Source organism: Lepisosteus oculatus, chromosome 28, assembly GCF_040954835.1.
Source record: "Lepisosteus oculatus isolate fLepOcu1 chromosome 28, fLepOcu1.hap2, whole genome shotgun sequence".
Taxonomy (NCBI): Eukaryota; Metazoa; Chordata; class Actinopteri; order Semionotiformes; family Lepisosteidae; genus Lepisosteus; species Lepisosteus oculatus.
This window is the reverse complement of record NC_090723.1, coordinates 6,291,196-6,315,356: the sequence shown is the minus strand read 5'-3', so window position 1 is coordinate 6,315,356 and position 24,161 is coordinate 6,291,196. Positions and strand designations below refer to the sequence as shown.

General features: G+C 48.1%; 1 protein-coding gene across 1 annotated transcript; it reads right to left on the bottom strand.

Moving 5' to 3' along the window:
- Positions 1 to 5,840: 5,840 nt before the first annotated feature.
- On the bottom strand, positions 5,841 to 23,712 carry med24 (mediator complex subunit 24). Its single transcript, XM_015362234.2, has 26 exons — positions 23,590 to 23,712; positions 22,189 to 22,363; positions 21,528 to 21,610; positions 21,332 to 21,370; positions 20,986 to 21,059; positions 20,211 to 20,431; positions 19,854 to 19,965; positions 19,180 to 19,330; positions 18,539 to 18,652; positions 17,556 to 17,603; positions 17,273 to 17,355; positions 16,747 to 16,833; positions 16,401 to 16,500; positions 15,703 to 15,845; positions 15,174 to 15,211; positions 14,973 to 15,055; positions 13,889 to 14,067; positions 13,570 to 13,669; positions 13,158 to 13,342; positions 11,994 to 12,258; positions 11,099 to 11,280; positions 10,337 to 10,430; positions 9,910 to 10,009; positions 7,610 to 7,690; positions 6,982 to 7,130; positions 5,841 to 6,391 (listed from the first exon to the last, which is right to left on the bottom strand). The coding sequence occupies exons 2-26, from the start codon at positions 22,316 to 22,318 to the stop codon at positions 6,275 to 6,277; spliced, it is 2,958 nt and encodes a 985-aa protein (XP_015217720.1). The 5' UTR covers positions 22,319 to 22,363; positions 23,590 to 23,712; the 3' UTR covers positions 5,841 to 6,274.
- Positions 23,713 to 24,161: the final 449 nt, after the last annotated feature.

Sequence of the window (24,161 nt, the reverse complement as noted above, 5' to 3'; positions counted from 1 at the left end):
GAAGTGTCAGAATAACCAGTTGTGATCATGGCAGTATACTCTGTGACACTTCTAATGTCCTTAGAAAAGGACACAAGAGACACTACCATTGATATCTCATTCTCACAATTTTTATATATAAAAATAATCTTGATACGTTATACAAAAATGGGAAAATGTTTGATACTGAAATATGCAGCTTTTTATATTGTGTAATGCAGGGTTGTTCGTTGAGAATGTTGAAATGTTAAGTATTATTTATATTATTATTTAGTTGTTAAGTAAATGTGTTTATTCTTGGCAAATTACAGACAGAACAGAAAAGTGCAATGATATTGCAATGGTACAATTTAAATACAACAAGTGCAAAGGTTAGTACAAACCCAACACCACACAACTAGAATACACATCAATCGCAGTCCAGACAAAAAGCAGTTGCCAGTACATTGTCATTCTTTGTGTTTTTTACACCTGGAAAGGAAAGTGCTTTCTTTTCGGGACAATATGGAACAGAGGAATTGTTTTCCAAGAGTCAAATATCCTTTTTTTAAAATGTATTTTTACTTGTGGTATTTTTAGTGCTTATTTATTTCTGATATTTATTCCTACCGGCAAAACACGCTATTTTGTATTTATTGTATTGTACAACCCTGTTTATTACTTGAAACTTTTCATTTTCTTGATTTATACGGTGCTCAATAAATCTATTTAAAAAAAAATACAAGTGTGATGTTGTCATTACTGGACCTGTGTTTCTGAAAATGGAGCCACCAGGTTCCTCCTCCTGGATGGTGGGAAGACCTGGACCTGTCTGGGGTCTGCTCCAAACACCCAAGAAGGGACCACTGGAAAGAAAAAAAAACATGATTCTGTTAAAAATGCGTCGTTGTTCTATACACAATCATCAGAGCTTGCCGTTTGTAAAACTGCGCTCAAAATAGGCACAGAAATATACATTAGCTCACAAAAAGGCCTCAGAACAGAAGAGACCATTCAAACAATCTAACCCTCCCGGTTTACTAGCAGCTAGCTGATCCAAGGATCTAATCCTGGTATCCTGGAATTCGAAATTTCATCTAATTTCTTAAAGGATGCTAGGGTCTCAGCTTCAATAACAAGCTTAGGTTCCTTGTTCCAGACACCCACAACCCTTTGTGTAAGGAAGTGCCTCTTGTCCTAAATTGTAAATGTACGGATACAGTATGTCCATTCCAGAGCTGAAGTGACTGATCAGGCTAGAGTCCACTCTTGAACCTCTAAAGGTTTGGTCTTAACTCCTACCCATGTCTCCTGGTCTGCGTTTCACGGGTGTTCCTACAGACATACAGTGGCTGGACTTGGACAGTGCCTTTCTGGGCTTCAAACATTTTTGCTTCACAAGCATCCTTTCTACCACATTGACAGAAATAAGACATTTTCACTGGGTTAAACTGCAGGGCAGGGACAAACTAAGACACAGTACTGAAATAACAAAAATGGCAAAGGATCGACGATCACCCCCACTGTGGAAATGATTAAAAACCATTGCTTTCTGCGAGTGTCAGTACAGGACCTTCTGTTCTCGGTCTTGTCTCTCCCCCATTGAGGGATTCTCCCCGGAAGCTGTGTACCCGGTGATCACTGAGCCCCTCAGACCAGCCACAGGTCCACTGGATGACAGATGAGTCCCTCCAGCCCCCTACTCCTGCCCCTTCAGTGTGGCCAGACCGGAGGAACCCCGGTTCGTCAGCGTGACGCATCGCACGGCCGTGAACAATAAATAATGAATAACAACGAAGTGAAAAATGACGCGCTTGTCCCAGGTGGGCGTGAATCATGTGCCGAGCCTGTGATGCCAGGGCAGGGGGCCGTTCTGGGAAACGCTTTCAGGATGAACGCACGGTGATGCCGCCCTTGCCTTTCTTCGAAAAAGGAAGCAAGGACTGGCGGCGCGGGCTGGCGAAACAAAGTGACTGATGCGCCAGGGAAGATGGTCGGTCTATTGTTAGCTCTGGGCTTTATTGTGCAATAGCCCCGGAATTGGGCCACGAGAGGCCCCTGGCCTCACGGCTGGGGGGGGCAAGGGCAACACGGCGGAGCAGATGACTCCGGAATGACATCATCATCATCGGAATGGCATGCCGAGGGAAATACTGAGAAGCAAAAGAAAAAGGAACCGGACAACTGAGGTGAATTCCCCCTGCTTTCGAGGAAGACGCAGTGATTTGCCCGTTCCTCCTAAGTGATGCGCGATGATGTGCTACCAGGGGTGTCTATAAGCAATCAGGACGGGCTGCCGTGGGTCAATGGGTTTTATTGTTTCAAAGCGGACCATGAAATCTTATAATCCGGGGGGATAACATGCAGACTCCACACAGAAGGAGCCCCAGTTCAGGAATCGGAGCCAGGCCCCACAGACTGACATCACAGCGCCAACCCCCCCAAGCTAACCTGCAGGTCCAAACGTTCATCATTGTTTGGAATAACAAACACAGAAATAAATAAGCAGACAAAGGGGTAAATAACAATATACAAAACTGTATGAACAACCATTTAATATTAATGTTTCCAATTTTCTAACAGGGCAGCTGTCATGCTAATGCTCTTGCTAATCTTTTAATATTAACAACATCACATATTTTGTGACACCTTTCTCTGCAAGTAGATGAGGAAGAGTCTATTCTGTCTCTATGAATGCTCAACAATCATAAAAGGCACTGAGAAACCTTTTTCTTCTCGACATTTCTATTTGTTTTTGAATCCATATTTTGCCAGATACATGTAATTCAACTGAGAACAATCCCTTGTTTATAAGGATGATTAAGACACATCAGGGTACTATCTGCTGGGGCAGTGAGATACCTTTGTTCAAGGGTGCAACAGCACAGACCATACCACTCAACTGTTGCTTCCTTTCATTTGGCAGAAGACCAATAAGAAATAAAAGATCTGACTCAGCATGCCTATCTGTGATGCAGCACAGGCCGCTGTGTTAATTGTAATCTGTAATCTCTCCATGAATGATGCTGGTGTTGAGCTGGCTGCCGAGATGTCTCCAAGCTCTTGGGCTTGAGGCCAGGGAACTGACCAGTCCCTGAACAGAACTGTATGCTGTTAGCCAAATAAATGTTGCACTCCCTATTGTGTTGTTAACTTCCTGCATTAGTAACAAAATATATCATTTCATGTTAAAGAAACACGCACTGGGACAAGCAGCTGTACACTCTATGCCATTTCTGTTTCAAAGGCTTGAAAACAAATCGAATGATTCAAATGGCCTCTCCATCCCCTGTTAATCGAGAGATGTGGAAGCTAGTGAATCAAAAGTCTTGAGCCAGCAAAACATATCAAATTTCATCCCATATAAACGTTAGAAAGGTTACAGATGAGAGTGGGTTTTACAAACCTTAATTGCAACCATGAAACTGACAGGTTTGAAGACTTACTTGCATGTGTGGGACCTCCAGGGCACTTATCAGCTGTAACAGAAAACAGGCCGGAGCTGCTCACGGAGAGCGGGCAGAGCAGGGGTCACATCAGGGCACTTCAGCAGGAAATGCATCCTGAGCAGGCCTTCATGCCAACCACGTGACTCACTGTGATGTCATCATGCCCCGTTTGGCGTCACGGCTCCCTCTCTCCCTACCTTGGGCAACGTCAAGCAAAAAGCCCAGGATTCCAAAATCTGCAACAGCTGTTTGTAAATGGTTAGATGGAGGAGGGTGGGAAAGTGCCCTTTCTTGTGCAGTAATATTGACGGAGAGCTCCGGGCTGATGGACTTGTCCTTGCATGTCTCGAGCACTGGCTCTGAGATCTGTGCTTCAGACACTCTGCGCTTCTCAAAATAACTTTGTGCAGATTCCAGAATTGACATGGCTTACTCACAATAAATCCTAAACCCTCCAAAAACCACAATAGATAAAACTGCATTAAAACCCAAGAAGATTTTTAGATGTCATGCAATTGTTACCAGGCTTAAATTTCCTAAATCTGGGCCTTGCAGGCCACATAGTTTTCATTACAGCTCAGCCTTTTCGTTATCCAGTTTTTATTCTCAACATTTCCCACGAAGAGCAAATCCCATTTCTTCATTTCTATGCTCAATGTGTTTTAAGGACACAACACAGGGCAATAACAGTAAAAACAGACAAAAAAAACAGTTAAATAAATGAATAGACAAGTAGAGAATATTTCCGTGCTGAAAATTAGCAAGAAAATGTGACGTTTTGGCTGTAGAGCTTCTTCGGGTGAGACGAGAGAGAAGATAATGGGTAAGGTACAGGGCAAGCACTGCTCTCCTTTCCAGATGAACCCTCATCTATTCATACTATTTTGATTACCTCATCAAACTCGTTAAGTGCTTAACTGGACAAGATGAAGGCTTTCCTGGATCTTAGGAAAACATATTGAAAAAGACATTCTATACCTGCTGCACAGGATCTCTTGAGGACTGGAGTTGGGCTCCCATGAGCTAAAGAGATGCCAGTTGTTAGGGCACAATCCCAAATTAAAGGAATCTAAATGAGGAAGAGGGAGGAAGACAATGACAGTCCCTCAGCTGATCTCAAAGGGATTCAACAGAGACCAGATCGGACCGAACCTTTCAGTTTACTGCTGGAGGTCAAAGGTAATCCGTTATCTGAGCGATCAACATTCCCAAAACAGAGATTGAGTCACAACCCCTGGGGCAAAAGAACGCATTTTTTAAGCAAAAAAAACGAGAATCAAAGACTACTTGAAACCTGTGATCATGTTTGTCTGAGTCCACAACTACTATATCCAGAGATATGTTTTAAAAGATTCAAGTGAGGGCTCGTTTCAAAATTTTAAATTTAGATTTTTTTGGGACGTCAGTTAACCATAAAGGTTTCACATAATCCCACAGTTCCAGTTCAGTCTTACATTGTCCAATGGCTGGGAGAGGTTCTGTAACTGAAGTAGAGAGGTATCTGATGAAGTCTAACTGCGGTTGGGTAGAATTTATTAATGAATTTATACTGTATGTGGCCTCAATTGCCGATGGAGAGAGGCCTTTGTTGAAACGCAGAGATCAAATATTGACAGATATCCATGACCTGATCACTGACATTACCGCCTGGGTTCAGAATGTTTTAATCTGGATTTCTGTGGCTACTGCACACCACCTGCATCTCCATTCTGCTGAAAAAGTACTTTTGCTCAGAAGTCTGATTCAGCTACTGGCTAAAACGTGCAACGATATACATATATATTTACATCTATATCTCATTATCCTCATATAAACAGCAACTTAAATGGGAATCAACATCTGTAAACTCATCCAGAGGAACAGCTGGTTTAGGACAACCCCATCCCAGTAGGGTTTACAGGTCACCTCTGAAATCATCCATATCCAAAGGCTTGAGACACTTTTATCGCAATCAACGACAAGTGCTTTGGAAATTATTACCTTCTCTAAATTCCCTTAATGCAAGAACACGCTTAATGAATTACTTAAACTAATTGCTTAATAATTCATGAGTGCTCCCAGTTCTTAGAAAGTGGTAATTTAACATTTACACATACAGGACAGTATTGCAAAATCGTTCTTTTTTTAAAACTCAAGTGTGTAACAAAAACCTGGGAGGCACGCTGGGCTCTTGTCACAATTTCTGTTCCTAACCAACAACGCTGTGCTTCACCTGTTTAACAATACGAGGGGTCTAGAAGAATCCGGCGACCCCTGTGGCTGTGGCTGGAGTTGCCTCATCTATGACACGCATGTGGTTTCCTTCTGGAGACTCTGAACCTCGGAAAACACATCTCTTCCTGTGCATCACTTCCGGGATGAGACAACACTCTGCTCCTTACAACACAAGACTGGAACTAAGACAACCTCTTTGTAAGAAAGCGTGCATAAAGGTACTTTTTTTTTTTTTTATTCGTTACGCTTTAACTTTAACACAAAGGTCAAATGTTCAGCTTGCACTGATTTTCATTATAAGCAGTAAAAAAAACAAAACAACGCAAATCCGTTTTTGTGGTTCCGAGGCTATTACATCGTGTAGCTTAAGTGAACAAATACAGCTCAGTCCATTTTCATTTTCAGGGCACAGGCTGTTGGTCTCCCCAGAGCCCCTTGCGCTCAAAGATGAAACGTCAAATAACTGGATTCCTTTGGAACCAAGCCCAGCCTAAATTGGAGTACACAGTGTGCCCATGGAGTGTGTCCAGCTCCCTGCTGCCACATGTGTTGTCCACGGGGATGTTTAAATAGACTTTGGCATGTGGATGTTTCCGTGGTAGTGCTGCAACAGAACAGTGCCACAGCGCCCCCTGCAGGGCTACGCAGAGTGTCTATAGGGCCGCAATAGCCTTGGCGGCTACTCTCCTCCCTAGTGGCAGGCTCAGGTCTGTGATGGCCAGTACCACCTTGGGTTTTGCCAGGGCGGTCAGTTTCACCAGCTCGGACACCTGCACAGGTAAGCAGATGAGAGAGACGTCAGCCAGGGTCCACATAGAGAGGGCGATACAGGGTTGTGGCACGTGTGGACGAGTGAGAGAGGGAAAGAGACCAGGCAGGCACAGGGTTTTCACTTACTTGAAAGCTGCAGATTGTCATCTGCTTCTAAAAGTACAATATCTAAAGTCGCCAAAACATTTAAGCTGCAATCAATTAACGAGGTTATAATAAGGATATTATAAGATCAATTAAGGGTTTCAACAATGTAACAGAGCTCAGCTGGAACAAAAAGGTCTAGGAGTCTTTAAGACTAGAATTGGGAGCTACTGAACTAGATCATCTTTACCACCAGTTGAAATTATTAACATCTTAAGTGAAAAATGTAAAAGAAAATCACCTATACCTATGTGTTTTTTGTATATTTACATAACATGTCTCCTGTATTACGGGAGATTAACACACAAGGCACATTTACTACCGCAAGAACGATTCACAGAGACTTCGCTTCCACCTTGCAGGGAAATCACTACCCTGCACCCTGAGTTCCTAACTCTGCCTCTGCGGCGCATCTGCCAGGGTGCGCCAACAAGGAGCGCCTCACCATGGTGAAGGGCATGAACTGCAAAATGCTTCCGCGGCTGCCCTGCTCCAGGCACTCCACGCACTCCTCCATGAAGCTCTGCACGAACTGCGTGTGCGGCCCCGCGGTCTTCGAACTCAGGATAGATGACACCAGCAGGAACAGGTTCGCTGGAGAGAGAGGGGGAGAGATGAGACAGATGGGGGAGGTGGCGCTGCCCCAGTTTAGCATGGTGCATATTGCTCTCGCGTAACTCGGCAATATGGCTAAATTGCAGCTGCGCTTATCAAACAGGTCACATCAGAGCCGTTTTCTCCAGACAGATTAGAACTGGGGTGCACCGCTCCTGTCCTGACAGAGAGACGCACAGACCAGGGCCAGTGATGGGAAGAGAGGAAAACGGCGGGGCGGACAGGAGAACAGAGCAGAGAGGGTGACGAGGAGGAGCAGGGGAAGAGCGAAGGTGCAGATGAGAAAGGGAAGGGTGGGCTCAGCCCCCTAACACTGACCTCCGAGACACTTAGGTGGTAGAGAGAGAGACGAGACAGATGTGAACAGAGGAACACAGGCCTGAGGGAAACGGAAACGCATGCACAGCTACACTCGCCGCACGTGCCCAGACAGGCAGGAGGGGTCAGTCAGATCGTACCCAGCACACGGTTGAGGGGGTCTCTCATGTTGACAGTGTGTAGCTGGGAGGCCGACAGCGAGCTGCTCATGGACCGGTCCCCTGTGGAAAGACAGAGGCTGAAGGTCAGTGACTCGCACAGCAAGCAGCTTTCCCTAAGAGGAGGGGGGGGTCAGGACAGAGAGAAGGGAAACGGAAGGCTTGCGTTTGAAGTTTAAAATGTGGGGGGAGGGCTCAGTGAAAGGGAAGAAGACGCAAAAGGAAAGAGAAAGACTTTGAGAAATCGGAGGGGGAGACATAGATCAAAGAAAGTCAAAGGAACACTTATCTAGCGTTGGAGTAATCCCGGGCTTTTTCCCCACTCACTGTACTTTTTTTTCCAGGCTGATGCAACTCATGAACACGGGCTCACATCAAAGGGAACTTTCCCATTTTTCGTGGGAGAAAAGCTGAAAGAGTCTCGATTTCCCAAGAGTGTAACTGTGTAATTGTTTAATTAGGAGCCCGAGCTTCCCGTGCTTACCAAGAGGAAGTGTTGCGAAAGGCAATTTTAGTCAAAAGACCAAGAAGAAGCCTCTCCCCTTGTTAAAAATGCCCTGGTGCTGGAGCCAGAAAGTGCCTGAGCACTTCCCGGCTCTTATCAGGGCCATTCGACCTGGATCTTCTAAGCAAACCCATTTCGATTTCTGCCTTTCTGACTAGATCAAGTGTGAGCAGGTCTCACTTGGCTCAGTCTAGCTCCCTCTGCTAGCTGTCTATACATGTGTATATATGTACAGGGGTCTATACATCCCCCTCTGCTAGCTGTCCATTTCTAAAGAAAAAAAATGTCAGGTTATAAAAGACAAATCTGGAAGACTATTAGTGGCAAAAAGAAATAAAAATGCCTTTAAACAAGATAATACGCCATTTAAACGCCATACTTTGTAAAGAATATTGCCTAATACATATAATTTTGCAATATACTGTATATGCAACACAATTCTTCCATGCAAAGTAGCATTGTCATTAACAGAATAATAAAATCACACTTCTACGTGCAAATAAATTAGTCTGAAGATCATGTGTAATTACTTTTGTATATATGCAGAAGACCGGACTACCTCCCCACCCCTCACCAACACCACACTTGCTTGGGTTTTCTCTGGACGCCCTGGCTTCCAAACACCTGCCAGTGTCATACTAATCGAGGATAGGTTTGCGATTCTAAGCAGAACCCCTTCCCCCATGAGGAAGAGCAGCCTTTGTGCTCCATAAAACGGTGGATTAGCTAATGGACAGGTATGTGGCAAGCATTCAGAACAAACAGCCCGAGTCGGCTTTCTGTCTCCCCCTCTCTAAACAACAGGCAGGCACAGTGCCTGGCACCTCTTGCCATGCTTTGTTATGGTGCTGGCCAGGCCAGTGCAGGATTATACCGGTAGACTTGCTCTGCTGCAGTGGGGCGACCTAAATCACAAACTGGACAATGTTTTCCACTACTCTGACTGTCTGCTGCCCATTGCACTGCACCTCGGTAGTCAAGTCAAGATCTGGGATGAAGTTCAGAATTTTCTACAGCAGGCAAGTGTTTTGTAGCGGCATTTTCCTGGATTGTAAAATGTGGAGGACCGTCACAATCAGACCATCCACCACATTTAAAATGCATAAACCACTTATGTTTGGTGAACACACTGAAAAATATTAGTTGCTTGAGAAGCCGTATCGAAATCATACGATGAGGAGCTGTGTCCATTACATACATTGACTGCCCACATGAATCCTGCCCTGTCAGTGTGCCATGTGCTAGCCATGAGAAAAAATAATTTGCAAAAAAAATGTTTAACCCATCTGCCTTACTTAGTTTTGATCGTACCCAGGAATTTCTTGAAACGGGCCAGGATCGTGATGTTCAAGAACATGAGTGAGTAGCTTGTAACAGACTCCTACATCTCTTTGTGTAAAGACACGCCTCCAACTTTCCATTTCCCATTAGTTTCCATTTACATCACACTATGAGGTATCACTAAACTCGTGAGGCACAGTTTGAGTTTGAGTTATAAACAGATATGCACAGAATTTCTCATCAAAGCATGTCACAGTGAAATTGTTCACTGCATTAGTAGTAGTTTACTTAGAAATAACGCACACAACTTTACCATTACCAGTAAGATTTTGCTGTTTTCAAACTGGTCCAAAGCAGATCAGTGATGTACATTTCCAGGAATGTCTTATACTGACATCTTAAAAGAATCCCTATTATCATGAATAAAGTTCAAATGAACAATTATTCAAATGATCAAGTTCCTAAAAAGATGATGATAATGATGAATGCAGTGTACCTGGGCTGGAAAGAATGACTGGGTCGTCCTCATTGGAACTCAGCAGACGCATCAGCTTGGAGGGCTGCGTGTCGTCCAATGGAAACAGACTGTTGTAATCCTGCAGCCAATGAGAGATCACCAATGTTCATTTCGGAAACGCCACCACGTAAGATACAACAGCCGCATCATGGGATATTACGACTGTGCTTACTATTATCCTTTTTAGCAAGGGTCACAATGAATGAGGAAGAACTGAACCTTTCTTTTTAAAACCATCATCTACAATAAATCAAAACAAAAACCAGCATTTTGGGGGGAAGTGGCAAGTTTCATTTTTTTTTCCCACTAGATCTGTGACCAAATCCGTCCTTCTTTCTTCAGACTCCGTGTTGACGACCTGCCGATGAGGAAAAAGGCGCTGTCGTCTCGCGCGGGCGCGACTCACCTCGATGTCCTCTCGCTGTCTCTTGCGCTGCCGCGCGGAGGCCTGGCCTTTGTGGTGGGTCGAGTAGGAGCTGAGCGCACACCAGACCGCCAGCCTGCAAACAGAACGCGTCAGAGCGCGGACCCCACAGCCTGCTCCCGTCCCACGACACGCGGGAGAAAAACATTGTGTGCACTCTCTGTTTCTCCCAATCCAGCGTCACGGGGTGGCTGGAGCCTATCCCATCAAGCAGTGGGCACAAGGCAGGGCGCACCCTGGACGGGAAGCCAGCCCATCGCAGGATTTTGTGCACTAATTTTATTAATTGCTGTAAGCCTTAGGTTGTACGCTCCTGTACAGTCCCAGACCATAATGAAGGTAAGGAAAAGGGGAGATCATTTGTCTCATCCATGCTAGCAGCTTATTAGTCAGAGTATCTCACCTCGGCCGGGAGTAAAAATATGCTTCCTAGGGCTAAAACCCATCCATCCATTTTCACTCTGCTTTTCCTGGTAAGGGTCGCGCTCGGGCTAAATACAATCCCTTTTAACTCCTAATTCTGACTCCCAGTTCTTGTTTCATTGCTAACCCTGAAGTACAGAGTTTAATGAACTCTCTGCAACTTTCAGGATGGCTCTAGTTCTGTGCTCGCCCCGTTTTTATGTTTAGGCGACCCTTCCCAAAGCGCTGATCTAGGGCAGACGCGTGTCTCTCCCGCGCCCTGCCCCCAAGAAGGCCTTGTGTTTTGCGACAGCAGCAGCGAGGGTCGTCACGGTGCCTTACTTGGCCAGGGCCTTGCCCGGGGGGTCTGCCAGGCTGTGCCAGCGCGCCGAGTCCGTGAGCAGGCTGGGCAGGATTTGCCCCAGGAGGGTGAGAGTGATCTGCTGCATGTCCAGGCAGAAGATACTGTACAGAAGCTCCACCGCACACATCACCCACTCCTGCCGGGTCCCCCTCAGCAGCTCCTGGGGACACGAGTACATGCACATTGCAGAAACACACAACACACAACACACAACACACAACACACAACACACAACACACAACACACATTAATAAACATCTGTTAAAGGCCCAGGTTGTTGAGACAGACACTGGAACTCTATATCAGGAACAAGAGCACACAACCAGCTTCATAAAAGTTTTTATAGTGGTTTTTATGAAACTCACTGCTACCTTATCAGCTTTTGGTTGCACAGCCTGCTCACAGCTGAAGAAGGCTCCACAGCCGAACTGCTGAGTCTCTCCATCTCTCCGTTCTGTTTTTAAGCATACAGTGAACCTTTCCTTTGTTGCCAAGTATTGTCCACCTGGGATATATTTTGCGGTCCATTTTATTTGAGCTGTACTGCTTAAAACATACAACCAGACTGCACTTTGCAAAAATGTTGTATCAACAGAAGTATGCATTTCTTCAACATCCGACATTTTCTGTACTGTATTTGTGTTACAAGCTTTAACAATTAATTGAATGAAAGAGTTTGCTATGGACTAATACACACTTAGTCTGGCTTTGAGACTGAAATCCAGGCTGAAAATGGCGCAGGCCGCTCATAAAGTTTAGGAATAAGTGTCCTTCACCTGAAGTATAAGCTAAAGGTTGTAGGAGAGGAGGTCACAGTGAAGTGCATTGACACGGTCTCTCTACCTGCACCATGTGATCCCCACACTGACTGACCTTGACCAAGTTGTTGGTGAACCAGAAGACCCCCCCCATGTGCAAGAGGCTCTCAAAGAGGTGCAGGGCCTGGCTGTCCACCCAGCCTCGCTGCAGCACCTCCGAGAACTGGTGGCTCAGGGCGGCGCGGATGGGCTCGCGGGGGGCCAGCAGGTTCCGGTAAGGGACAGGCTCCAGGCCCTCCATGGGCGGCCGCAGCACCACGCCGGTCTGCTGGAAGACGTCCGCGCACATGTGCTCCAGGATGGAGCTCATGATCACCACCCTGAGGGGAGAGGGAAAGACAAGACACCTCACGAGACAGAAAGGGAGAAAAAAAAAGAGAGAGAGACAGGAGGGGGGGGGCACAGGCTTCGTGTCTTAGGAATGGGTAAATGCTCCGGCACTGGAAACGGAGACAGAGAGAGATGGGGAGGTGGCGGGTAAGCGGACAAATAACAATTCCCAGCACTGGTCCTGGAGGAACTCTGTCTCCTGGGCCTCATGCCAGCTGGTCCTTACATCGCCACTCCTAAATGCCCGACTTAAATAATCATAATAATATTATTATTTATAATAATAATCTGCTTGCTCATTTAGACTTTTATTTAAAGTGTTTCCTCAGTCAGTTGTGACTTCAGAGGTACTGTACTGCTCCAAATGCTCCAGCACACAAAATTCTTCCGTTACCTCTGAATAAATAACCATTGACCACTGCTATTCTGCCTAGGTTGGAAACCAGATAAGATAAGATAAGCTCACTTTATTGGCCATATACAATCTCTTGTATTTGCAATTTGTCTTTACGCAGACCCCAACTTGCTCTCCATGAGACACACAGACAGGGAGAAAAGCTGGGGGTCAGAGCGCAGGGTCAGCCATTTATACAGCGCCCCTGGAGCAGCTGGGGTGAAGGGAGTAGGATTCCTCTGCCAGCCACTGGATTCGAACCGGCAACCTTCCGGCCACAGGCACAGATCCTGAGCCACAGAGCCACCGCTCCGCCCGCATGTGGCCTAAAACCAGTGTCCCACGTAGAAAAGAGGGATGGGGAAGGAATATGAACAGTGGCAGAGAAAGCAGTATTTTTAAAACCATGGCACAGGGAAATGAGGCAGAGAGCTGTGTGTGTGTGTGTGTGGCGGGGGGACAGGAGATGATTTTAAGAGCAACGACGTCCCCTACCGCTCGTTGTAGAACTGCAGGGTGTTCTCCGCAGAGTGTCCGTAGAGAGGCGTCATCAGCTGCCGGATCATGGTCTGGGGCTTCTCCCTCTCGTCCAGGCCCAGCATTCTCACGTGGGCCACCAGCCAAGCCACAGCGCAGATCGCCATGCTGCACACCTTCCCCTTGATGTTGTCGGTGATCTTCTGCTCCAGGGACGGGGGGGGAAGACAGTTGGATCAACAGACGAGCACACACTCGCACCCAGGCTGATGACCACACTGTGCGACGGGTGGAGGAGATGGCTATCAGCAGACAGCTAAGCCAAGATCCTCAGATCATCGCTTGGGGGGGGGGGGTTCATGCCAGCTTGCCATTCTCTCACAGGACCACAGAGTCGGGGGCTGTGGGACGCACACACACACGAGCAGACCTGTACGGACTCCACAGTCAGCACGCCATTCTCCCAGGCGTTCAGCACCTCCAGGATGGCCGCGGGCGTGCTGAGGCAGATTTCGTGCCACTTCATCTGACTGGCAGACACGGGAAGAACGAAAGAAAGGAGGAAACTGCAGTCAGACACATCGGGCCAGTATGAAGTCAGTCTAGGGTAAGGGTAGATTGAGGGGTGGGGACAGGAGTGGACCGACTGTGCAGGAGGGCTCTGCGCCGGGGCTGTTGCCGCTGTGCGACGAGGGGAAGTCGCTCTGGAGCGATTACTCTTGCCTGCCGGCGGAGGGGCGTGCACTCACACGAGCTTCATCTCCGAAGAGTTGTTGAGGAGGGCCACCAGGTTCTCCACTTTCCCCGGCTCGGGCCGGAAGCAGGGGTGGTCGGGGTTCAGGATCTTCCCGTCCTCCGGCATGCAGGTCTGCAGCCAGGTCTCGAAGAAGGGCGTCTCCCCCGAGGGGCTGGGGTCCGACAGGATCACCTGGGGCGGGAGAGGGGAGGATGAGGAGCAGGGAGAGCAAGAGAGTAAGAGGGTGTGCAGACGGTTCAGCTGGCATTCGCTAAAGAGCAGACTCCCCCAAGACGAAATGCAGCAAGAGGACTCGTATACAGAGTGACAAACTTGACAAACAGTGCCAGCTAGTGTCCAACAGAGGCACTGCCTGCAGCACAGCAAGAAATAGTGGCGAAGAACAGACAACCTTTCTTCCCTAAAATAATCTAATCAACAAATTCCCACAGCTGCCAGAAGCAGAAGAGCTTCCAATCCTGCTGGGGGAGGAAACTCCCAGTGTGTGGTCTCCTGTCACAGCAGGATGTCACATGTCCAGTAATATGTTCTTACTGTGAGCGTTAACTGTATCCGCTTCGACAACACTGTAACTTATCAGTTGTGCCAAAAGACTCCTTTAATTGTGGATTAGTGGGAAACCTCTCCAGCCAGAGGAGTCCGAAACTGGGAGATTCTGCTATCAAGGGAAGTAGAGAGCATGAAGATTTAACCGCAGATTGAGAGAAAGCGACATACACTGGTACACAGTGACACCTAGTGGTGTCTTGTGCAAATGGTAAAAGCAAATAACCATTGAGAAAGCCTTTTACTCTAATAGTGATAGTGCATTGAGGGTGGACAGCAAAAGAGCTGCAGGAACAGATGCAGTGCAGATGCACTGAAGAATGGGCAACTGCAACACATACCCCCCATTTCTATGAATGAGACGATCAGTTCAGTCATGCTTGTTTCTGCTAGTTCAATATTCGAGGGCAGAGCCACACAGAAAACCCTGTTTAAAACCCCTTTCTGTATTAGTAACTCCTAACAGATCTGCACCACACGGCAGAGCGCCGCAGTGCAGTTCACCCACTGTGCCACCCGAGAGTGCTGACCTCTGAGCCATAGGTCTGGACCACGTGGCACAGCATGAGGAAGGAAATGTCGAACAGCAGGGCACGCACGGAGGCTGGCTTCGCTGGGGAGAAAAACACAGAGGGAGAGGAGGGTGTCATTCAAAACAGCCTCAAGCTACAAGCCACCAGTTTCCTTCACACACTCTGAGGCATCGCCATCACAGCCAGCGTGACACTTACAGCCTTCCCCGCTGATGTGCTTGGGAAACTCATTCAGCCTAGAGGACAAAGAAAAAAAGCCGTGTTAGAGACCACCACTGAAAACATTCTAACTCTCCATTCAGGCTCTGAGGTTCTCCCCTGTTTGTCCCAATCCTACTGCAGCCTCCACTCCTTCGCCACCTGCCCGTTTCCCTTCTCAGAGACGGCGTCTCCCCTCCTATGCAGGGATGCTCAGGCAGCAGTTGTCCCTGCACGATGATGCGATAATAAGATGCAATGATCTGACTGGCATCATGTTGCACCTGAGTATTTCAGGATTTCAGGGTTTTCTGTGGAGGGGCTGTTTGGTTGGGTGTTGTGCTGTATTGCTTCGTCTCTCGCTCCATCACGCCTCCTTATTGCTGTGCTGTGATGTCATTTTCTGTGGTACTATAAGGTACTGTGTTTGCTTGTGCTGCATTTTGCTACATCATGCTGGAGTGCACAGAGTTTCACAGAGCTGTGCCCTGCTGTACTGTGTTTTGCGGTGTATGGCACAGGCTCTCACTTGATGAACTTCCTGGCAAATGACTTGAGTTTCCCTGTTGCGGCTGCAGCAGCCAAGAGCAGATCCAGACTCTTCCCAGAGAGCATGTGACCCAGCACTCCCAGCAGCCCTTCCGGGGACTTGGAGTGATCAGCATCTACTGTCTGCATAAGGACAGGAAGAAAGAGAGAGGCAAGGAGGTTGGCGTGGAGGTCAGAGAGAGTTATGAGACAGGAGTGGGTACCAGACGCTGTCAGCAGCATCTTTCAGTTCCTCATGCAACCACATCCTTTCAAAAGCAGCCAGAAAGGCTTACAGACCAATGTAAATAAGCTTGTGAAATAAGCATAAAGCACATGAAGAGCAAGTGCACAAATGAGCAAAAATAGCAGCCTGTTCCACCAGATGGGTTCAGGTTGTGGTGGTCCGTTAGGCAGGCTGAGCAGTGGAGTGCCTGCAGACATTTTAATACACGATCCCCCCAAAAATCTTCAATTTACAAAGCCTTCCCAAAGGAGAACCACTTGCCTTTTGTCAACAACACGTTGATAAAACAGGAGCAGAATCCAATTCGCTCCGTGGTAATGACACTGCTAGCACACGGTTCACACCACCCAGTTCGTAAGTGGAGTATTAAACAGCCCGTCTTCTAAAGTAAGGCCCTGTCTGCTGGGCTGCAGGGGAGAGGACAAGCATGCAGGCATCCCGGCCAGCGGTACCTTGAGGATGTTGGTCACGGTGGGCTCCGCGCGCAGGATGAGCCCAGGATTGGGCTGGATGTTGGCGTTTTCGGCCGTCTTTAACCGTGGGGCGTGCTCCCTGTCCACAGCCCTGAAGAAAAATTCAGCGTGGAGAAGGACAGGGGGACCGGAGGGGGAGAGAGAGAGAGAGAGCAGAACGCGGGGAGGGAGACCAGGAGCGGCAGGAAAGGAAAGCAAAGCGAGGGAGGGAGGCGGAAAGGAAAATAAAAGAGAGGAAGAGGAAGAATGAAAGGGGTCAGCTCCTCGCTCCAGGGCGGCGCTCTCTCTGGATGACGCACGCAGGGAGCTGACCGATGCTACGTACCGCTTGGTGCTGAGGTTCGAAGTGTTGGCCTCGGACAGCAGGCCCAGCTTCCTGCACTCCTGCAGCAGCAGCTCGATACAGTCACAGCTGCAAGACAGGAGGCAGCTGCAGGACTTATGCAGACTAGGAGAAGGTTCGATTAGGAGGGGGCGGAACGGTGGCGCTGTGGATCGGGATCTGCGCCTGTGGCTGAAAGGGTGCCTAATTTGGAGGTATCTGTAGACTGTAAGTCTTCCCCCTCCCCCGATCATGACCGTTTCTGACGTCAGAACCTCCCTAAAAGGTACGGCACCCTGACGCAGGTTTCCCAGGTTTGTTAGCCCATTGAACTAATAAAAACCCAAGATGGGTTTGCTCATATTCAAAATCTACACTTAGAATAAATAAAATGCACATTAAAAAAATGAAATGATGAACACAACCCTGAGCACAGCTCAACCTATTACACCAGGGCACCTTAAAAACCCTTGTGAGCAGCTGGGAGAAAACGCCCCCCCACCCCCACCCCCCTCCCTGGGGCACTTACTTGCACCTCTGGTCCGCCTTGTCCAGCAGTGGGGTGAGCTTCAGCAGGTACTCAAAGGCAATGTTCACATCCTCCATGAAGTCCTGGCAGACAGAACAGACAGGTGCTTTCAAACACAGACAGCTGGAAGAGGGCTTCTGGGACAGGCCCACACTGCAGCACTGGGCAATCAGAAGCAGAGCGACAGGAACAGGAAGGACCTCCCTGCAAACAGACACACGGCAGACTGGAGCCTGGAGGCCCCAGCAGACATGCAGAGTAAGAGCGACAGACGGATGAATACCTTCTCTCCCTGAGGATACTTCTTCAGCCGGAGGAGTACCTGGGGGATCTGTGGAACAGTAACAGCAGTTTGGTAAAACCACAATGAGGGACACACACATGTGAATGTAGGTCTGCAGGCAGAGGGCAAATACAGACAGACTACAGAGTCATGTTACTGAAGTTCAATCCCAGGCTTCCTTCAAGAAAAGGCTGAGCAAATCCTCAGATCAATAACCTATTTTGCTGCAATGCTTCCTCTCAAGTACAGATGCCTCTTATGTTCTTATTACTTTTACTGGCCTCAGTGAGGAAGCTTTGGTTTGATTCACACACATTTCAGCTCTGAGGTGTCAGTAACAACACGTGCAATTAATAAATGAGACAATGCAACTTATAGGAGTCTTAATATTTTAATTACAGTGCCCAACATTCTTTAACATGAAATAACAGGCAGGTGCTAGCGCTGGTCTTTATCAGCACTCAGCGCAAGTCGTCTGCAAGCATTCACATGACTCAGCCATACTATACATTACCATCCATCCATTTTCTACCCACTTTCACCAGTTCAGGGTTGCAGGTGAGCCAGAGCCCATCTGGGCAAGCAATGGGCAGAGGCTGGGGTACGCCCTGGACAGGATGTCAGTCCATCACAGGGCAGACACTCAGACACACCACACCTCACACCAACTCTCCCAGCAGCCAGCGTCCCTACCAGCATGTCTTTGGACAGTGTGAGGAAACCAGAGCACCCAGAGAAAACCCATGGGAAGAACATACACACTCCACCCCAGGAACTGAACCCAGGGCCACGGTGCTGTGAGACAGCAATGCTTACTACCATGCCATCTTGTTGCCATAATATGTTTTACCGTGGTAGTCATGCAAAGCATAAAATAGAAACTAAAATGCAGGTTGACAAAAACCAATCAATCCTTAAAGGTTTGCAAAAGAACCTGCGCTGCTTAAAGGGCAACTGCAGAGCACCCCTGTCCCATCGCCCACCTTGAGGAAGGTGAAGGCGGTCCACTTCAGCTCCTCGGTGCCCTCCGGCGACTCGATCAGCCCGGTGAAGCAGGCCTTCCAGATCTCCAGCACGAACAGGGGCGAGGGGATCCGCTGGGGGGGTGGGCAGCAAACACACACACACAGGGTTAATCCCGGCAAGCCCCTCGCCGTTGCTGCCCTGCTTCCACGGGGACTTACACTGGAGCTGCAAGAACCGTCAGTGCAAAAAACCACACACCCACACACATACATATATATATAAACCACGTGTGGGACATCTCCTGGTCACCCATGTAAAAGGTGCAATAATATTCCCAGGGTTGCTCCCATGAGGGGTTCAGCTCAAAAAGCAAAGGCACGAGACTTACAGTTCTCAAAAAAGAAAAGCTTGTCCTCACAAAGCACTCATTCAGAGGATGCTCAGCGAACGCTGGGCGCCTAAGCGCTTTTACAGCCGGACCACGGCGATGCCAACAGGTGCACCTTGCCAATGGAGCCCTCATCTGCTTCCCACACACTTGCCTGCCCCTATGCGGCCGTCGAGACCTCGAGTCTGACTCCAGTCTGCGTGGCGGCGCTCTCCTCCTCGCAGTGGGGAGTCCCTGCGGGAGGGGGCGGGGCCGGCACCCCCCGCTCACCTGCATCCTCTTGATCATCATGAGCTGCTCCACCAGGGGCTGCGTCTCCCCGGTCAGGTTCATGGTGCCCTCCAGCATGACCAGGGTGTGCACCGAGGGGAAGGAGGTGCGCTGGGGGGGCTCGGCCTGCACCACCAGCATCAGGGGGATACTGGGGGAGAGGGGCGGAGACAAGTAGGAACCAGGGAAGGGGCCGGGAAAGAAAAGAGGAGAAAAGATGGACAGAAGGAGGAGGGGTCAGGACTCATACAACTGTCTTCACACCCCGCATACACAACTGTCATGAGCTTACAGACAGAATAAGGTCAGAACCCATTGAGCTTGAGGTATGAGATGCCCCCTTACGTTATATATAACACCACCCTCTTGAAGTATGAAGAACGCCTGTACATGATAAGACGTCCCCTTGAGGTATGGGGAACCCCTGTCTTATATAACACCTCCCCATCTTACAGGTTATGAGGTAAGGTTCCCCTTGAAGGCTCTCGTGACATTGAAGAAATGCTGCACCGCGAGAAAGCATGGCACAGATCAAAGGCTACAGCAGCCTGCATTAATAAGGTTTATTTGAGTAGGCCAGTCTTGATCTGTGTGGAAATGATTTCTTTCACAGGTTACCGGGTGCACTTATCTAAAGAGCCAATATCATCACCACAACCCCGCCCTGCGCTCACCTCTTCACCAATGACAGGCACTCCTCCAGCTTGCTCCTCAGCACCTGATTGGTCAAACTGTTGAGGTTCTCCGTCACTCGGATCACCGCCTGCTCCACATTGGTCCAGGAGGCTGTCAATCACAACCAGGGGAGGGCGGGACAAGACCGTGGTCTCAGTTTGCTTCTACAGTGGCTGTGTGCCTGTTTCTGGAATGTCAGATTCCTGCGCTCATGACAGAAACTGCACCGCTAACGGACAAAAGAATGCTGCATTTGTGATGAGAGCTTGTGGCGACTGTGGTGTGCAAATGGTTTGTCACAGCATATCTAAAAAAAAAAAAAAACAGTCCCCTAACCCCCTGAGCGGGGCACTGACCCTGCTCCTCCAGCCGGGCGATGTGGATCAGGGCCCGGTTCTTGGTGCCCCGCAGGAGCCCCTCCAGCCGGTCCACGCAGGCCCGCAGGCTGGCCTCCCCCGCCTGCTCCCCCTGCTCGCGCAGCCGCGCGCTGTACCAGGCGCAGCCCTGCAGCAGCCACACCAGCGCGGCCAGCAGGGAGCGGCACAGCCCGATGCACTCCTCCGCCTTGCCGTGGCAGCTGGGGGGGGGGGGGGAGAAGGAGCGTAAGACAAGAGGTGCACAACGGGGGGGGGGGTGTTGGCACAGCCACACGCTTTCCATAACACCAGCGATGATCCGTCAGGCTGTGCCTGCCTCCGCCCATAATCAGGACTGGGTAAGGGTCCCTTGGGGAGCCCTACAGTTTAGCCCGACTTCACCTCTTGGGGGGACCGTCCCCTGGCTCCTGGACAGACGACACCAGTGCCCCCACCCCTGGCGCAGACTGGTAGCAAGGAAGAGATTTGCCCACGGACAGGTAGTGAGACAGGGAGCCCAATCGCCTTTCACCAAGGGATCAAAACCCTGGGGGACAGTGAAGCCTCACTTGCACAGCTTTTGGGAAGCGGGTGGAAACCGGAGAACCAGGAAACCAGCAAGGACCATGCAAGCTCCACACACACAGGCAATACAGGCCGGGACTGATCCACACATCCGCAACACAGCTGGGCAGCCTGATCCACTCTGCGAAGAATATGACCTCCGTTGACCTATCAGTATGTTATTCGCAATGTGGGGTAATTCCTCGCCTACCTGAGCTGATGGGAGAACATGTCCATTATCTCCAGCAGGGACTTGACGCAGAGCTCCCGGGAGAAATCGTCAAACTGGGGACCAATCAGAATAAACAGGGTGGTGAGGGTCAGTCACGTGCCCAGCTTCCAAACAGATTGAGAACAGAAGCAGAGGACACCTGTCTTATTAAACATCACCGGGATCTACAGCTGCAGAATGCATTAACTTTTTAACTTTTTGGGAATTAATTAAAAAGAACACCGTGGAATATCTATTATCCAAGTACAGTAGAAATGTGATTTATATTAACTAATGCACACTGCAGATGTTTTGCTTTGGCAATAAAAAAAAAACATATACCCACCTTACTAACAGCTGTCAAAATGCTGGAATAGGAAACCATCTAGGGGAGAAATAAGATGACGAGAGTTAATTTTACTGTCTATATCAATGTCAATGTCAATATCGCCTCACCACTCTGACCCACAGATCAAAGCATGTCTCAAACCAAAAATCCCTCCATTAAACCTCCAATCCACTCTGTACTCCTGGCACTGTACCTGCGAACTGATGGCGTACTTCAGGTAGGACAGGATGAGAGGGTTGGGCGACAGTCCAATCATGGCCTGCTCCAGGAGAGCTTCTGCACACAGGGGACAACAAATACCCAGTATGACGCATCAGAATGCCCAAAGAAGAACCCACTAGACTGTGTCCAGACCTGAAACTCCATTCAACAAAGCGACTATACCACACATACTGCATGCTCCTCAAGGGGCACAATGTAATAGAAAAAGTTAGTCATAGGTGCAGTGTTTCTTGTCCAAGCTGCAAGAATTAACAAAATATATCACTGTTGTTTGTTTACTATTACCACCCACAATTAAGTGGCTCCATCGCCCACCAGATCATCTTGGCTTGGAGCTGGGCAGAGATGTGCAGACATCCAGTAGCTGTAACTTTCACCATCCCTCATCAACAAGCAAGCATAGAGCCATCTGCTGTATCACCCTGCAACCCACTGGAGCTCAGCAGGTGTGAGCCTGGCCAGTACCTGGATGGAGACCTCCTGGGAAAAACTAAGGTTGCTGCTGGAAGAGGTGTGAGTGGGACTGGTAGGGAGCGCTCACCCTGCGGTATGTGTGGGTCCTAATGCCCTAACGAGACGTAAAGGACATCAAGACAGTCAGCGACGGGAACACACACAGAGGCACGACTGACCAGCCAGGTTGAGGTAGTCCCAGGTAGCTCCCTTGGGGAAGTTCTTCTTGATGTTGATGGCCCACTGAAAGTCACTCCAGCGCTCCTTCCAGGCCTGCAGGATGGCCTGCTTGAGATTCACCACCTTCATCTCGTGCGCTGCACCACCCCGTCACACCGACACGCCGACACGCCGCTGGGGAGAGCACACAGGCTATTTCTGGCTGTGCCAACTCCAGGCCAGCAACTTGTGCTTTTATATATTTCATTCTTACACCACAATTTGTGCAAATTCCCAATCTAGGTATGGAGAGTTTCACCCGTCTCCCATCACTATTGCCTTATTAAATATTAGACTGCTCAAATGTAGAGTTGTCAGAAAATAAACAAGGTCTATATTAAAGAACACAATACATTCATTTCTAAAATAGCCTTCAAGGTCTTAACGGATCACAGATCTTTACAATTACAATCTTACGTCCAGGTGTCTAACAGTTAATTAACCACCTGCAAAGTTTAGCACAGCCATGGCATGAAGGAGCTATGAACAGCAACCTGCAGGCCTCACAAGACAAATACCGTGTAAACAACGCAGGGTTTAACTGGAAACAACTGCGTTGCTTCGGAAGCCCCAGATATTCAGTATTAACCGTCAACCACAAACCAATTACAACGTGTGAACAATGACGCTGCACATATCCCGAAAAAGAATTCAAAATGCAAGTAGAGGCGCTTAAACTTGAGAGGATTCTCGAGTAGTTCACGTTCCCCTTCACGATAAGTCAGATCCGGGAACACTGGAGACTTCGGTAATAAAATCCCTCCACAAGTGGGGTGGCACTTGTCAACACAAGCCTGAAAACGCGTGAGTGTTTTTGTACTGTGAAAATGTATTGCCAGCGAAAATGTTTCAATTACTGCAGCGTAAAACTCTGCCCCAGAAAGTTCAGTGGCAGTTTCGCCTCAGCCTCTCACAGTTTATTCACTGTAAGATAGCTAAAGGTGGGGATAGAGTAGAGTTTCAAGAACCCACAGGGGATTTATCACACACTTTATAAATAAACCCAGGCTGTCCAATTTTCCATTTCTCCGACGGCTCCATGTAACCACGAAAATAAATTAAAAGTGCGGTATAGGGCGGTTACACAAACCTTGAAGCGTTCAAACACTACACTGCTCAAATGTAGAGATGTCGGCAAATAAACAAGGTCCATATTTAAGAACACTATACAATTTCCCCACAACAAGAGTAAGAATATGGGAAAAAAAGTGTTCACGGGCGGGTCACCTCCTTTCCCGAAACGGTCTAGTCAAATGTGTGAAATTCTCAACAAAAGCATCGCGTTCAAAGTGCTAACGGTAAAGCTTTTTGGAAACTATACAGAATATAGTTAATTATCACCTAAATGATACAATACTTACATTTTAATATTTAACGCATAAAAGCGAACCAGCATAACAAAACCAATTCAAGCCCTCTTCCTACTGGCCTGACTGTCCGGATTCATGTGTCAGAACCGCATTAAAGGATCATGGCTTCCTTTGCTCTGCAGGCGACGGGATATTTATTTTTTACGTATTTCCTTCCAGCTGAACCTGCAGGCAGGGAGATGTGAAGCGCAGACAATTGAGCCTTGGGACAATAAAAGTCTTGTATTTGATATTTTATTGATTTATATATGTACAATGGGAGTAATTATTCGGGATGGGAACCTGTAAAGCTTATATGATCGCAATTTTGCTTAAAACTCCCTTAAAAACCTAAAAAATGAAAAAGGCAACCCTCCCCCACACACACACACACAATTTATGTAAAAATATGAAACTATTGCGTTCTGATTTGAAAGTACCCTGGCACCGTGTTGTTGTTTTTTTCGTTCACTTATATTTTGATCTTTTTTGGAAACCTTTTCTCCGTTACATGTATTATTTGATGCTCAATAAAAACTTAAAATATATATATATATTTATACGGATAGGGGAATTGGAAGAAA

Coding starts and splice junctions, on each gene's coding strand:
- med24 (XM_015362234.2), bottom strand. CDS start 22,318: ATGAAGGTGGTGAATCTCAAGCAGGCCATCCTGCAGGCCTGGAAGGAG. Junction 10,010..10,336: donor GACAGCGAGAGGACATCGAG/GTGAGTCGCGCC, acceptor CATTGGCTGCAG/GATTACAACAGTCTGTTTCC. Junction 7,131..7,609: donor CCCCCTCAACCGTGTGCTGG/GTACGATCTGAC, acceptor CTCTCTCTCCAG/CGAACCTGTTCCTGCTGGTG.